We start from the raw sequence: 17,886 nt of genomic DNA on the forward strand, positions 1-17,886 counted from the left end.
CTCTTCACCACTCATTTGCATCTTCTTATCTTGGGCTTGAGCACAACCTGCCTGGTCTGTGCTCTTGCCTCTGATGGGTTTGGGATTAGATAAGACCCCGCTGTCAGCCTGGCTCAGGCGGTACTATGCTGACAGACCTGTTTACGGCCCTTCAGCAGAGTTCACATGTCTCTCGCAATCGTCCATAACCACAGAGACAACATGGAGCTGCTGCAGCCTGATATCATGAGAGGTGCAGCCACAGAATTGTCTTTCATATATGCTGTTGGCAGGAGATGTGCTAGCTTTTTTTGCTATCTGTGTTATTAAAAGATAAACCTTCTTAATCTTGATGCAATTCTGATGTGTTGCCTGCAGGAATCAAAGTGCATACACCTAAATGTAACGCAGACTTCCTTTGGTTGCACTCATGTAGGTTCTGTCTCAGGCATCCACACAATAAAACATTAAAATCGTACAGTAAACTTTACGTAGTAAAGTTTGGAAACGACAAAGAAAAAAATGTAAGTAGTGCTACACAATATTTTTAATTACAACCTTCATCACACTTTTTAGGTATCAACCCTACTTAAAAATTTTTTTTTATGAAACTATTTAAATTTTCCTGTTTCTTCTCAGTTCAAGTTGGATATGATATGGTATTTGAATGAAATGCCATACAATGTCTAAATGTTACATAAGCAAATCTCAAATAAGCAGAATTAAACACATAAATAGATTAATTGGACAATTTGATGCATCAAGAAAGTCTTTTTGCATGACTAACATTTTGATGACACTTTTACACACATAATGCAGTAAAATATGATTGAATAAAGCCAAAATAAAATTTCAAAGTCCTTTGTTGTGTTGAACCATCAGATCTTTCAAATATTTTATTTATTTATTTTTTTGTAGAATTAAGGAACAACAATCTATTTACCTATTATAAAGGATGGATGTTTTTTATTTATTCATTTCTGGGGTTTTTTTTACCATGAAGTCTGGTTTTGTCATACCAATGTACTTTTCAATGTAAGGTAGCCTTTACTGATCTGTGAATGTAAAAATTCATTTTTCAAGGTTTCCTAGTTGTTATTTGGGTCAACTTAATAAACACAGATCAGTCCTTAAGAGGGCAAATTCTTCCAGTCGCTTTATGCACTTATCCTATTTGTGTGCATTTAGTGCTGCAGCTCATGCCAGGAAGCATTTCTTGGCCTCGCAAGTTCAAATAGTTTGCTTGATGATTTGATGACTCTCGTGAGAATCTATGGCTACCGGTGCATACTCAGCATGATTTTCACAATTCCCAGTACGGAATGCTTTCTGCGAAAACACTTGGCAGACGAGGCTAAAATACTGGTGACATCTCAGAAAGGCAATAATTTCTTTTCCATTTTGATCAATGGAAAAGGCACATTTTAATTTTCTTTGCAAATCCCTCTTTGTGAAGATTAATGATCTGCTCTTTCATTATTGCACCTCTTCGAGCACAACCTATGATACTTAAGTGTATCATACTTTGAGTGGGGAGGTATGTTTAGCAAGACGTCTGAGAGCCAAGTGGCTGTTTAACTCTATGATTCCTGAAGATGTTTTCTTCTGTCAGTCAGCTAAAGCAGCCATTAATGCTGGAGGACACATTTTGCTGTTGGCCTCTCGAGGCTCCTCCTGGCACTTCACAATGCTCGACTTGGCAGGGATATACTGGGAAGGCACGCGTGCCTGTGTGTGCGGCTGAGTGTCTGGCTCGAACACAGTGGTGGAGGCTTGTAAGTATTCTTCTCAGCTTCCCCCTCCGGCTCCTGTGTGGCAGAGGCTGCAGGCAGTTAGATCTAGATTGAGAGAGGAGGCTCTGCTGGAATACAGATGCTGTCAAAGCAAGCCTCAGCAGCACACACACAACATCCCTCTACAAAATCTATAGAGTAGCTTGTTTGCCTTCTCTTTGCACACAAATCCAATAAAGCCACACTGGTAGCCGAGACAAGTTACAGCACTGCCCACAATTTAAACATTACAAAATTCCTCTTTTTCTTCAGCACACAAACTTCCCAAGCCGTCATCACTGTGTTGACTAAACCTGCAGTATTGCTTTTTCATGACTGTCAGTATTTACACAGCCTGATAACGGGGAGCCAACCAGGCACAAAAGTAATTGATTTGTGTTTAATAGTGTTTTACAAGTGGCAGGAGGTTAATTAGCCATTAGAACCCTCAGTTTCCTTCAGGTTAGAGGCTAATTATGAATATAATCATTGAAAAATTTCTCTCCAATGGTCACTTTTGGGTTTTGATGACCCCAGGCCTAAGTATATGTCAAATTAGAACACTTACCAGGCACTCGAAGGAGTGTTTGCAGAGAGAAACACTGTAAGACTCTAAGATGGCAGACTACTGTTGATAAAGTTGAGTTTGTCTGTTTCAATGTAGCCATGTCAGAGAGGAACAGAGCAGAGGGGAGAAAAGATTGGAGGAATCTGATCCCTTAACCTCACCAGCGGGTTTAAATAATGGAGAGTGGGTACTACAGTTGTTGTCCCAGAAGTACAGAAGGCCTGTCCTTGAATCTGTGATTTTGACTCTGACAGCCAGGAAAATCGATAGCTGGGAGCCGTGTTATTCCTGGTTTAGTTTGGGGACACACAATGCATGATACCCCCTTTTTAATTCATAAAAATATGGTTATCGTCATCTAACGTCAGTGCCACTTTTGTGATGGTTCAGTTACAATTTATGTAAACGTGTTCATGCTGATAAGCGTAGCATCTTATGTTTCAAGAAAAACTGTGGTATATTCTGGGAGTTCAGTCAAATCTTGGGTACTCAGCAATATGTATAGGAGCCAAAATATAGTTTGTGGTGTACAATAAAACCAAAGGTCAAATGTCTTAAGCTAACCTGAACTTGATTTATTGAAGGTGGCATCTTTTACATGCAAAAGATTAAACGCAGCACCAATCTAAATTCTTTAGCCAAATTTTCATCTTCAGTGTTCATCAAGCTAATTTAATTTTATTTTTTTTACATAAAGCATTAGATACAGACAAGTACAGCAATAACCTTTTAACTAGTTGGAGTAATTTGGTTAGGTATTCCCCATACTGTAAACTGTTATCATAATTTGATAACAATTTGTGGTTAATTATACGTTGTCAAAAGTATAAGTACCACCTAATTATGTCTGTAATATAATTTGCCATTTTGGATTTATTCATAAAAAATACTCGAGTATTGTGGATGTACTAAAGCATTCATTTTCCACAAAACTAGTTGTGGATGGGTTGAATTATTCATATGTATATTTCAATATCAATTTCAGCTCCAAACAATGAAAAAAGATGACATTTTTTTTATTCAAACTTTCTGTCTGCATTCCACATAAAAGTGTTTGATTTTCTTCTTTAAGTGTGCCAAGTGTCATGTGTTTCCAAACTCAATAATTATGTTTATTATACACAGTTACAGATTTGATTTTCTTTTTTTTTTACATTATCAATTCCTTGTGTCGTCTAATTTCCTTGTGTTGCCTTCCTACAAACATGGTCATTATTGCAATCTTTGCTTGTCCCTTTTGAAATACCAAAATACTTATTCATACACTGATTACAGACTTGACTGCTGATTGCAATGATTATGAAGATTAATGTGGCAAACCATGTCCATATATTGATAAACTGCCTCCCTGTAGTGCTGTCCTCTAAAAACGTCAGATTACACTGGTAGATGGTTCATGTTAGAAGATTCACTTTATTCCAGTAATCTAAACATTGGGTCTGGTTTTAAGAGAACCAGACTTATTCTATTAAATATTTTCCTTAAATCTGTTGACAAAACAACAAAATACTTTCTAATTTGCTATTGTTTATAGCCGTCTTTATCTCCCTCACTTCTGTTCTCATTATCTTTGTGTTGTCATTTTTCACATCTGTCTGGAGAGAATCTATTTTAAAGACATTGCTTCTGAAACTGTGCACGTCTCCAGACAGTCTAGGAAAGGACCTTGTCATATTTCAAGGATCTGCAGGTTTTATTGCCGTCAGGCCCTTCATTCTGCGCTTTGATATCCCAGAGATGTCACCTTACAGTCATGGCGATGCTCCATGCGACTCATTTTACACCTTACACCATCAAAGACTTTGAAAAAACATACCTTTGCTTATCATAATATGAATTATCAGTGCAAATATTGTGTATATGTTTTCATAGTATTAAACAGACTTAAAGCAAGTATACTACGTCAAGCCTTAACTATGTTATACAGGGCAGGTCCTCTTAAATATGTGCCATTTCTTGTAGTGAGAGTATGACGTTTCATTAGATCTGATGATTAATCAAAGACTGTCATAGTAAATGTCACGCTCTATGGGATATTGAGAGCTCTTTTTAACCCCGCTTCTTTTCCAAATGGACCAGGTCCAGTTCAATCAGCACTAATTAGGTCAGTTTGCTATCATATGGGCTTCTAGGCATTGGAGACCTTTCCTAGGCCAGTAATGACTCAGCTATTACTTGGTTGTTTTGGGTGGAAATAAATGCAGTAAATTCACGTAGTTGTTCAGAAAACAGCAGTCTTTGTATTTGTGGACAGTTTGCTGTATTTCTACCTAAGATCTAATCCATTTCTTTAGGGGGGGAGGGGTTGACTTAATGCAAATTTATGAAGGGTAACAACATTGAAACTCAGTGGAAGTTATGTCATTTGTATGGAGTATACCCTTTTAGTTACATTTGAAAAAATATTGGTAAAATACAAGGGAAATTAAAACGTCTGTAGCTATATTTGCGCAGAATGTCACAATGCATAATTATCTGCATGCTTAGCACCTAAACAAACAGCAAAGCATAAGAGCACCTGCATAAGGGATAAAGAAGAAGAAACAAGAGAGCAGATTGTGATGATGTGTTCTTGCTTAGACATAAATAATCTGACAAGCCAAATTTGACACGGCAGAAAGATTATGACGAAATGTATGTGAGAAAAGTGTGACCTAACGTTGTTGAAAATATAAAAGCAGTAACATTTATGAAGCTGTATGTTGTTTACAATGTTTCTCAGACCAAAACAATAGAAACTTACACGCTCATTTGAAAGTAAAAACCTTTAAAATCTTGACAGTTACATCATGTCACCTACTTCCAAAGAATCCACAACTAAAGGGTCAATAAAAGTGTTTCACAGTGAAACACTTTCATATTGCAGCCTATTTATGAAGATAATTCAAGAAAGCCTGCACCGCTGCTTCATTGGTTTAGGCTGCTGCAGTGGCCCTAAAATCTTTGGGTTTTAGGCCCACTAAAACCCAGAAACCTAATGGGTCTTTGCATCAAACACAAAAATTGGGAGCTTGTTCTACAGCCTCTTAAGTTTGCTTTTAGACAAGCCAAAACCAGAGCACAGCAGAGAAGCTGTTTTACCTGCTCAAACGCATGCTGACAAGAAGGAGACCAGTCAAACTTGGCATCCTTCGACAACAAGCTGGTTAATGGCGCTACTACCAAAGAAAAGTTTTTACAAAAACAATGATAATAACCAACCAGACCAAGAAAACGCATGAGATCCTTTTTTGCAACAGGAACAGGAAAGTTCTGTACTGCTTGCACCTTGGCTGCGACTGGGCGCACTTGACCCTGTCCAACTACATGGCCTAGATATGTCACGGTTGCTTTTGCAAATTCACACTTAGCGAGATTAATTGTAAGTCCTGCCCCCGCCAAGCGAGTAAACAAGTCGTGAATGAGCTCTATGTGTTGGTCCCAAGTATCAGAATAAATCACTACATCATCCAAATACACGGCACAACCTGGCATATCTCCCACCACATAATTCATTAATCGTTGAAAAGTAGCGGGTGCATTCCGAAGTCCAAACGGCATAACTGTGTATGAATACAACCCAGAAGGAGTAACAAACGCAGCCAACTCCCGCGCACGTTCTGTCAAAGGAACTTGCCAGTAACCTTTAAGTAAGTCAAATCTGCTAACAAATTTAGCCGAACCAACTTGATCCACACAATCATCCATTCTGGGAAGTGGAAATGAATCAGGGTTTGTGACAGCATTCAATTTTCTATAGTCCGAACAAAAGCGGAATGTATTATCCGGCTTAGGAACCAGAATGCAGGGAGATGCCCAACTAGACAAGGATGGCTCAGCTATCCCGTTATCCAACATATATTTCACTTCTGCCTCAAGACATTTTCGTTTTTCAATGTTTACACGATAAAAATGTTGTTTTATCGGACTCGCTTGACCCACATCAATATCATGTTCCAACAAAGTGGTAACCCAGGAGTATCAGAAAACAAGCACGGGAAGCTATAATTCAGCTCACTCAATTGTTTTGAATGATGTTCGGAAAGATGCGATAATAATACCTCCAATTTCTGCAGCGACTCAGTGTTGGAAAGACGCCCGTGCGTGATGGCGCTGTCCAAGGTACCAGTCTCCTCGTTATAACAAGGGTCCAGACAAACCTCATTAACTGCACAAACTGGGCGTATGTGCTCGGGAGATTTTTTTACATGATCTCGCGCATAGTATGGCTTTAGCAAATTCACGTGGCACAACTGCGTGTTTTTTCTGCGTTCAGGCGTTTCAATGAGGTAGTTCTGATCAGAGTCGCTTTAACACTGTATACGGGCCAGAAAACTTTGCTTGAAAAGGAGATGTAATAATAGGACACAGTGCCAAAACCTGATCCCCGGGCAAAAATGAGTGTTCCACTGCTCGACGATCAAATAAAGATTTCATTTTATGTTGGCTAGAAGACAATTTTTCTTTAGCCAAATTCCGCGCTGCATACAGTCTATGCCTAAAACCATTTACATAGTCAATCAGATTTTGGGGTGGTTCTGGTTCTTTCCACTCCGCTGGCACAGCTGCTAAGGGGCGTTTAACGGTGTGTCCAAACACCAACTCATTTGGGCTAAAGCCTATGCTCTCCTGAGTAACCTCCCGAGCAGCCAACATCAACCAGGGTAACCCATCCTCCCAATCTTTCCCCAGTTCTATACAATAAGCGCGAAGCAATGACTTTAAAGTCTGATGGAAACGCTCCAACGCTCCTTGACTTTCTGCATGGTAAGCCGTAGATCTGTTGTGTTTAACATGAAGCTGTTTTAGAACCTGGCCAAAAAGACGTGAAGAGAAATTTGTGCCTTGATTCGACTGAATAGTCTGAGGAATACCAAATACAGAGATGAACTGAGAAAGAGCACGCACCACAGATTTTGCTGTTATTGTGCGTAACGGGTAAAACACCGGATATCGGGTACTTTGGCACATAACAGTCAACAAATAGCAAGCCCCAGATCGTGACCTTGGCAAAGGACCTACACAATCAACAATTAAGTGCTCAAACGGTTCTGTTGCAACTGGGATGGGTAATAAAGGAGTGGGTTTCAACGGTTGGTTAGGCTTTGCAGTTAACTGACAGACATGACATGTCCTAACATAGGAGGAAATATCCCTCTTCAAACGAGGCCAAAAAAAATGTCTAAGGACTCGGTCGTATGTTTTTTTAACACCAACGTGTCCAGACTCATCATGTGCTACTTTCAACAGTGCCTCACGATATTTAAAGGGAACTACTACTTGAAACACAGCATGTTCCACAGAACTAAAATGTGGCACCCATTTTCTCATTAGCACCGAGTTTCGAAGAAAATACGCACCTTCGTGGTCTGAAACGGCACCCTCCGGACGAACCTGCTGAAATAGTTCCTTTAATGAGGAATCTGCACGTTGTTCCGTTATCAAATCAGTATGAGTGACAGGAAATGGGAAATCAGCCAGAGGCAAAAAGAAATTGTGATCTTTATTTTCATCTTGTGCGTCCTTCTCACTGTTCACCTGAAAGCGCGACATAGCTCGAGTCACAGCACAATCTGTGAAAACATTCGAAAATTCACGCTCACTCTCTTGTGGATTCAACATTTGAGACTCCGGCTCACCGTCAACTGAGGCTGCGCGTAATTCATCTGTCCACATACTGGAACCCGCTAGATCAATACCCAAGATGACCGAGACCCCGTCAATAGGTAACGCAGGCCGCACCGCCAGCAAAGCCTCTTCACAAAAAAGCTGGCATTCCAAAAACACCCTGTGGAGAGGAACCAACAAAACATTCAAACCCATATCCCTCACCGGAATACAGTTGTCCATGTCAGCGTGCTCGGAGAGAGGCAATACATCCGCCTGAATAAAAGAATTAAACGCACGAGTGTCTCTAAGTACTTTCACAGGTATTTTCTTTTCACCTTTTGCCAATGATACGTAACCATCTCTTATAAATGGTAAATATGATTCCAAAGGCTCTATGAGCGGTGATTCCTTTCGTTTCTCTACACCTGTAAACACAGGTGCCGCTAAACCAGCGCCCTCTGGCCTAGGCTGAAATGTTGGAGTTCTGGACTTAAATAGATGGCAATCCGCTTTCCAATGACCACGCTTATGGCAGTAGTTACACCGATCATTACTGTCCAAAACACCAGAAGTTTTAACTTCCACCTTACGCACTCCAGTAGGACGGCAAAAATGATCGCTTCGCCCAGTGTCCCCCCTGAAACCACTCGCTGTTGGAAACTGGGATTTGTGGGTCAAAACGTAATCATCCACGAGTGCCGCGGCTGCAGCTGCAGTCTGTGCTTTCTGTTCACAGATATAAGTTGCAACCACCTCAGGAACTGAGTTCTTAAGTTGTTCCAAAACAACAAGTTCACACAACTGCTCAAATGTTTTAATTTCTGCGGCCGCGCACCATCGCATAAAATGCATTTTAATATCTCTGGCAAATTCCAGATAACTCTGCTCAGAGTTTTTTCTGCAATTCCTAAACCTCTGCCGATATGCCTCAGGCACCAACTCATACGTTTTTAAAACAGCAGCTTTCACCTTAGCATAATCATGGCAATCAGAGTCAGACAACATAGAAAACACTTCTTGGGCACGCCCCACAAGCACACACTGCAACAATAGCACACGTGCAGAGTCAGACCAGCTGCGCGCCTCAGCCACACGCTCAAAAATGACAAAAAAAGAATCTGGATCAAGTTCATTAAATTTAGGCAACAAACGTAAATTCCCAATGACATCAAACTCCATGTCAACACCATCAGAAGCAACTGAAGGAGAACGAGACTCCAGACGCGACACCCTGTTTAGCCAAATCTAACCGTGTCCGTTCGATCTCCAACCTAGTATGCTCTGCCTCCAGTTGTGCTTTCATTTTGAATTTATCGTGCTCAAACTGTAACAACAGTAATTCCCTATGCTGTTCAAATGTCAAACCAGGGGGTAAAACAACAGGTTTAGATGCACTAATTTCACCAACTGATCTGTGCAAAATGTCCTTTTCAACTAAATTTGCGACCAAAATGGACTTCACGTTCTCTTTAGACCGTCGGCCATCAATTTCTACACCATAGTGTTTTCCAATCTCGAATAACTGCTCTTTTGAGCAATCTTCCAAAAACTCCTCTGAGGGAGAATCAAAAAATCCAGAAAGAGAATTCATGATCACTTATAATAACGGAACTCGAACAATAATCAGGGAAAAGTGCCAAGTCGTGTTTACAATAGGCAGACTGAAGAACCCCACTACTCTTGCCTATATGCAAAACTTACCTAACAAACAGCTGATCCCTAGTCTTCATGCTTTTTGGCGGCGGGTTGTTATGCACCTTAAACCAGAGGGCCAGAAAGGCTATACAGATCTATACAGATCCCCTGACTAGAATCCCACGGACGTGCTCCCGAGATAACTGTAAACAGTTAACACTAACCACCTAGAAGCGACACTACCAAGACAACGACCAGATGAAGCCCAAAGGAGCCACACCTCTATCGCCTATCAGGGGAGCAAAGCTGCTAACAGGTGCACACGATCAACACTCAACACACTGATTACAGAAAAAAATAAAATAAATGAAGCACCACATCCGGAGAGAACAAACAAACAAACAAAAAACAAATTACGCGATCCAACAACCACAAAATGATTCCAAGCCGTGTCTCGAACCAACGGTGGACATTTAAACAAAGAAAAAAATCCAGAAACCAAAAACAACAAACTATTCAAGCGCAACCAGGTTCAACTAATGACGAGCCCCCATTTTGTTACGACCCGGCTCGTGAGCCGTAACAAAAGCCAGGGAGACACGGCCTTCAATACAAGAAATACGCTCTTTATTAAACAACACAAAAAAAAGTAAACAGCGACAAGCGGGTGGCCCCCCCTGTGGTCGATGTCATCTCTGCAGCCGGTGGTAAGCGGAAAAGTCCTGCAAAAGAAAAGAAAGATCAAACAAAACAAAACCCAAACAAAGACGGGGTGGGCAGGCAGGTGAGGGAAGAGCCACCTCCGTAGGGCAGAGCTGGGTAAAGAAGCCGACTCAGCTCCAAGCCAGCTTCAACTCCTCTCTTCTTCCCTCGAGCGCTGAAGCAGGCTGCTTATATACCGAGGACGCGCTGGGCCTGGCGAATCCTGGGCCCGCCACAGGCCCACCCCTTCTGCTCCGCCTCAGGATAAAACACAATAAATGACGGACCCCTCCACGTGAAGTGGAGGGGGACGTCACAACGGCTAAAGCTAAAAGTGCAACACCTTAGTTTTGTATTCATTGTTGAAGAAAAACTGTGAAGGTAAAAATCGTAATTTTTCCAGGGGAGCAAATAATTACAGTTTCTGTGCCAGCAAATATCACAAGAAACTGATTTAGTATAATCTCTTTAGTAAAGGGGCCATAGCAGGAGCCAGGGCCAGTCCTATGCAGGCACTGGTCCCTGTGTTCACAGTCACCAGTAAATCTGATCTCTGAGCGAAATAACAAATATATTTCACAGCTTTTAATAAACAGTAAATAGTAATTTAAAAATAGATTTTGGATTTAATAGTGAGCTGGAGAAGAGATGTTAAAATTGAACTCTCCATTGAACTTTCATTAGCATTTTTACAGCATTTTAGATGGGCAGAAAGCTAATAAGTATTTTAAGTAATACAAAATGCAACCTTCTGGCAACTGCTGAACCAGCTGTGTTCACTTGTATACTTTTTTTAAGTTTCACTCAATTCCCAAAAGACTGTGTCCCATCTTTTAATTTTTACAAGTGTCGTTTGTGGTGAGCCTGAGGGAATTTAGATGTTTTCTCCCAGGCTATAATCCTCTAGAACTCATCCACAAATCTTTTGACAGCTTTAATTAGATTTTTTTTCTCTCTTATTTGTCTTTTTTTTATTTGAACTGTTGAAGAGCAAAATATGCTCCACACTTTACGATTATTCACTCTAACCACACAAAATCTGAATCACCGTTCTGCCAAATTCCTCATGCTGTTATGAACATTTGAAAGGGAATTAGCTTAAAATGAAGTCAAAATATGCAAATCCCAGTTTTGCGCACCTGTTTGGATTTATCCCACTGCTTTTCTATTCCACACCAGACTGAATCCCATTACATCCCAATTACACAGGCATAATAATAAGTGTTAAATTGACATTATCAGATCCTTGAATGAAGCACCCCCTGCAGATGCATTTATTTCTAATGTACTTCATCCTGCTGTCATTAAGCACACATTGAACCTTTTAATAATAAACCAGAGAGCTTGTGTCCCTGTGTGATGAATATGTATTAGGATGGTCAAACCTTATATTTTTTAAGAGGGAACATTCATAAATTTAGAAAGGGATCATATAAAAAAAGGTTTGCATGACATGGCTGAGGAATAAAATGTGTTGCACGGAGATAATATGAATATGGTTGGCACATTAAAATGTCATTAAAACGTATAGCTGCAGCTCAGTAAACAAATATTATTGAAAACCAATTTTTTTGGAATTCAGCTGAAAGAATTACAACTGCATTACAGTTGTAATTCCATTGCAATTACAACTGTATACTAACGTACACAGATTCGTCACAAAGTGATTCGTGGGAATTTTAAAAAAAGATTTATATATATATATATATATATATATATATATACATTAAGTGCACACACTGAACAGTACATTACTTGTATTACAGTAATGTAAAAAAATAATCTAACCCCACGGTGCCTTCTCTTTCAGGTATTCCAGGGGAACTTCGACAACGACACGCACAGAAAGAATGTGATAGATCCCCCAGTCTACGCTCGGTTTGTGCGGATCCTTCCCTGGTCGTGGTACGGCAGGATCACTTTGCGTGTAGAAATACTGGGATGCACAGAGCAAGAGTGATGCCTCTCCCTTCTCCATCTTTCTGTCCATCATCCCCCTCTTCTTTGGAATACTGGAATCTATCAAGCAGTTGCTCAAAAATAAACTGTTCAACCTGTAAAAATAAATTAATTTCCAATTTTTTTTTTTCAAGGAATAAGCATCTAAGTGGTGGTGGGGTCTTGTTAGTTCTTTTGTACAATGATTTCAAACCTGCCTCCTAGTTCACCGTTTCAGTTTCCTACTTAAAAGCGTGATCTTTGTCTTTTTATTCCTCTCAAGAATTGCCATCCTGTTTGGAATGAACTTCTGTAAGATATTTGGGTCAGGGTTAGGGGTCAGAATGGGGTCTCACTGGTGGTTTTACTGTGGAAGCTATTGTACAGTGTCACTTTTTAACAAAGACGTTAAAACTGTCTGTCGTGCTTCATGGGACATTATTAACCGACTTTGTATCATGACTAAACTGTCCAAGAAAATAAGAAAATATAACAAAACATGTTTTTAATTTCATAATTGAACCCCCTTCAAGCCATGAATACCCTCAAAGGAAAACATTCATCACAAAATTATTAACACACTTGTATTATATGTAAAAGATTAAGAAACTGCATGGTACGTGAATTATAAATGTATATTACGACAAATCATGAAAAACCTCCAGTCCTGAGAGCAAATAGCTTTGAATTAGGGACCTATTTTTATGTGCATTTTTAAATAGTTCTGACACCTTACTTTACACTTAATAAAATTAGTGCTTTGTGACACAACAAGCAAACACTGCAGTTAAGGAGTTTTACTGCAGCACTGACACTGAAGCTTACGGGCTTTATTTATTTATCCTATTTGTTGCTCCCTATTTCTGATTGTAGCTGGTCTTTTTCTAAAACGTTATCTTCTGTGCTCATTCCTTTTTTCTACTCTATTGTCAGATTTATGAAATATGTTGTAACGTCCTCATGTTGTCTTGGAAATCTAAGATGAATTGATTCAAAAGCTCAGGATAGATTTCATTCACAATACTCCCATATATATAACCACTTGAATAATGTTTGGCCAGCTAAGCATACTATAAATTTATTGCATACAGAAAATAGCAGATGAGGGAAAGAAATGACTGAAGTCATCAGCATAATGTACATACATCAAATAGTAAAGTTTTTTATGTCTTATAATGAACAAAATATTAATTTGCAAATTTTCAGAAGAAAATAAATGCAGACTGTGTTAATAAAAGTGTGTAATTTGATCATGGGCTATACCAACAATAGAGAACTCTAGTGTTTATTGCAGGGTACCTAAGTATTAAGGTTTTGTGTTAAAAACTGTACTTTTATGTAAAGTAATGCTTGCAGGACACAAAACTACATAAAACAATTGCATAGGCGTTACAGATGTGCCATAACACCAGTCGCGTCAAAACCTTATAACTTTGTTGCACTATTTTGTATCTGATTTGCATTTCACCAGAGATGTACAACTTTGGGTTTAACAACATTATTACAGCATCACTTTTCCACGTACACATACTGTGGAATAGGCGACGATTCCCAACTAAGAAAGGCTCTCATGGTTTTCACAAAGGACCAGGCAGCATCCATACCACACAAAGGTCCTAAATCCTAAATTGCTGCAGTTACTACTTATTTTCATACTGCGTTGTGTAGAAATTCATTCTGCGCCAACAAAGATTCACTCACCTTTGCAGACTGAGTAACATAGAGGCTCTCTCAGCATTCGGTCGGACCTGTTTTTATTAATTAAGCTAACAATTATTTGAGCAATTAGAGGTACTCATATATTTTGTATAAAGTAATTAACTTTCATTCAAAAATGGGTAGAAATTCGATAAAATTGTGACGGTACATCGCAGCAGAATTAAATTACTCTGCACCGTCAGAACTGAAATTTTACACCCTTTATCCCAATACGCATACACTGTACAAAATGGAGACTCGTTATATGGAACACATATAATGTACTTCAGAGATTGGACAGAGCTTGATGTTTCAGAAAATGGTCTTCATTTCTCTACTTTTTGACAGGCATAGACACCATTTTATATTATGTGACAAAATATCTGGCAAGTTAAGAAACAGTGTGATTGTTTCTTTTACATTTATACAGTTTTTTCCTGCATAAAGTCACTTTTTCTGTTTGGGTAAACAAACTAAGCTTTGTAGGCTATTCTGTGGTTAAAAGTTGGTCTGCCAAATTTATTGAGTGCTACATTCAGATATGTGCCACATATGATTTACGGTTCGTTGACTCTCAAACGTTCTCTCAACAGCCAAATAATTTGACTGCATGTTTTTCCTCTAATGACCACAGTTGTTTACATTATTTCATCTGAAAACATGCAAGTTAAAATTGACTTCAAACATTTTCCTACTTAAGTCTGTCCTAAAATAGTCAAGAGCACAAGTGCAAAATTTCGATAAAATTTACGTAGTGTGGTTTTGTACCGGGAACTTTTTTTGAGTAAAAAAATCTACCAGTAATGTTTGTAATAAGTTGGAAAAGTGGAGCTGATCTGAGCATACACAGTATATAAGACACTTGTGTGATACCCTTCTACTCTGTAATGTCGCTGATATAAAAAGGAATGACTTTGAACAATTCACTTGTGTAAGTTGCACTGAACGCCTTTGCTGTAGATCGTCATTATGTGAAAACTGTTCTTAGTGTGAATCAGTGACTGCCACTCTGTAGGTTTGTGAGCAGAGAATAAATGCATTAATTGTGTCTCACAATTTTTTGGGCTATTTAAATTGTGACCCATAAATGCTTTATTGCCAAATAACTGTCGTGGCCAAAATCTGGACTGATCAATCTTTGTTACTGGCTTTTACTTTCAGCATGTATGATGGAGCAGGGCTGCTACAAAGTTTTCAGGACGTTTGCATGATGTACAAATGAAAACATTACAGTATAACAAAGATGTCCACACCACGCAATCTTTCTTCATATATATCTGCAGTGTAACTCCTTTTTACTTTACGCCTCCTGTCAGTTTGTCTTGCACATTGTAAAACTTCATTTAACATGTTCAAAATGGAAGCAAAGTGAGAAGCCATGCTGTCCTTGTATTTCTGTGTCATCTGTTCATAAATTGTTTCTTACCTCCTATGTCTACATCTAGAAAAGTAAGCAGTTTGAACACTGGTTAGGTTTAAGCCTGCATAGGGGGGAGAGACTGTACAGTAAAAAAAATGTTGCTTCAAACAAACTCTTTCAGTTTGACAAATAAAAACATATGTGTGAAAATAGTGTTGACTCTTCTTTTAACTTGACAGCATACCTTATCATCCCTTTAGTAAAGTTAATTGAATTGAATTAAATGTATTCATACTTTTTTCTTCAAATTTTGTCATGTTGGAAAACACAAACCCATCCATTCATTGTCTATAGCTCACTCAGTCATTGGGAGAGAGGTGGACAAATGATGGACAAATCACCAGTCCATCTCAGGGCAACACAGAGGCCCATAGGACAAACAACCACACGCCTAATAGCAATTTACAGAGACCACTTAACACAGTAGTCATGACTTTGGACTGTGGAAGGAATCCAGAGGCAACCCATACATGCACAGCGCAGAAAGACCCGGACTTGAACCCAGAGCCTTCTTGCTGGAAGGCAATGAAGCTGGAGATGATGCATGGTTTTCAAACTGTTTACAAATAAAAGTCAGAATATTCCCCCTTCAGTATGGTACTTCTACCTAAAAACTTTAGTGAACTCAAATGTCTCCAGAAATTACCGTAAGGGTAAATAGAGTCCAGCTGTGTGAAATTTAATCTCTGTATATTGTAAATACTGCAGGTCTTTGAAGGCCTCAGAAGTTTCTGGGAGAACATGAGAAGATAAACAGCATCATGAAGACCAAGATGCACAGCAGACAGGGCAGACATAAGGCTGGGGACATGTTTAAAGAAAGGTTTGGTTATAAAATAATATCCCAGGTCTAAGATATCTCATAGTGCTACGTTCAATCCATCATCTTAAAATGGAGAACTGCACAGCTGCACACCTCCCAAGACAAGGCCGTCCACCTAAACTGACAGGCCAGGCAAGGACAGCACAAATCAGAAAAGCTTAGGGGAGAGACTGTCAACTATACAACTATTATCTGTTCACTCAACAAATTTGGGCCTTATGAAAGAGTGGCACAAAGAAAGCCTTAAGAAGTCATATTTACAGATAGCCTTGAGCCATGTGGGGCATCAGGGGTGCAGGGAAAGAGTAGGGATACCACAAACATGAAAGAAATCTCTGATTATGATATAAAAATTTAATTTTTCAGGGTGTTTGCTTAATGTTCTCTTATATAGTCCTGTAATTAAATTTTGCTTTGTACACTCATGGAATGAACTGAGAGATTAAAGTATCAACGTGTGCAAACCTGAGTTCCAATAAGATACAGATAATCATGGGGAGTGTAAAAGTAAACCTTGTTTGACTAAGAACGGGGAAGATTTTAATAACATTGCCTTTTGTAGATGATTTTAGGTACTTTTATAATCAATAGACTGTTCTTTTGTCTTGTGCATAATAAACAATCTTACTTTACAAACTATCTCAATTTTGTAAGTGGCCATCAGGTATTTATAAATCATTGCAGTTGCAAAACCATTATCACCTTAAAATGTTAACTTTGCTAATTCTTCTCTGCCACTTAGTTATCAGCTCACTGCATTTACATTGTGGTATTATTAAAACATGTAAATCTGTGAAAGAGTCTTGCTGAAATTGAATCTAATTAGCAGACAGAGCTGTACTAGCAGGGCAGTAAGTTCAAGTGAAGAATAGAGGATCTGAAGTTCATTTTTGTGGATCAATAGCCTAGAGATGGGTTTAATTAGCACAAAGATTCTGCTCTGTAAACTAACTTAATTTTAGCACAGAATGCAAAACAACTTGATTGTCCAGAGACTAGGTAGCTCATAAAGCCAATCCAGGAACCAAGAATCCTGCAGCAAGGACAAGGTCATAAGATTTTACCAAACCCACAAAACACATGTGGACTGAACAACCAAGCTCTTATGACCTCTACTCCACAAAAAAAAAAATGAGTCCACAGCTCCACAACCTGGTTAAAGGCCATGATTTTTGTCTGATTCAATTCTATTCTAGAATTGCGTCTCTCGGGATGGCTGCATGTTGGCGTTGATCTGTTACCTAGATTTTGATTTTTTTCTTCTTTAAACATTTGATTTCTGTTTCTCTAAGAAAAAAATAAAATTTTTTGACAATTATTCTCTCTGGGTTTACATGCTGTTCAACTGGGTGGACTTTTGCATATATTATATATATATATATATATATATATATTTTTTTTTTTACTTTGCTCATTTGTTTGGATGATATGTAATCATAGCAACAAAAGGATCAGCTGATTAACATTGCAAAAGCTGAAATGAAGTTAAAGCCAGAAGATTTTAACCAGGCCTCACTCTCTGCTAATCTACCAATGTTTCAACAATTTGTCAGCTGCTCCACCAGAGAAAACAAGAACCTTTATTTTAAGCAAATGTCAAGGATTCATATATCTCCATCGCAAAAGCTCCTCTGGGAAAATCAGATCACAGTCTTGTTTTTCTAGGCTCACAATATGAACAAATGTTCAGTGATAACCTGTGAAGAAAAGGAGAGTGAGAAAGTGGTCTGAAGAAGCCCGAGACTCTCTCGGCCCTTCTCTC

General features: G+C 38.9%; 1 protein-coding gene across 9 annotated transcripts in view; it reads left to right on the forward strand.

The window, feature by feature from the left end:
- The window catches only part of edil3a (EGF like and discoidin domains 3a), a 137,337-nt gene extending 121,884 nt beyond the window's left edge, over nucleotides 1–15,453 (forward strand). For all 9 annotated transcript variants that reach the window (XM_081610615.1, XM_081610620.1, XM_081610616.1 and 6 more), the window contains one exon: nucleotides 12,056–15,453. In XM_081610615.1, the coding sequence (XP_081466741.1) occupies nucleotides 12,056–12,205 (150 nt within the window). In that variant the 3' untranslated portion in view covers nucleotides 12,206–15,453. The remainder of the gene's footprint in view (nucleotides 1–12,055) is intronic.
- Nucleotides 15,454–17,886: the final 2,433 nt, after the last annotated feature.

The sequence above is a fragment of the Poecilia reticulata genome, chromosome 9 (genome assembly GCF_904066995.2).
Source record: "Poecilia reticulata chromosome 9, P_reticulata-male-v2, whole genome shotgun sequence".
NCBI lineage: Eukaryota > Metazoa > Chordata > Actinopteri > Cyprinodontiformes > Poeciliidae > Poecilia > Poecilia reticulata.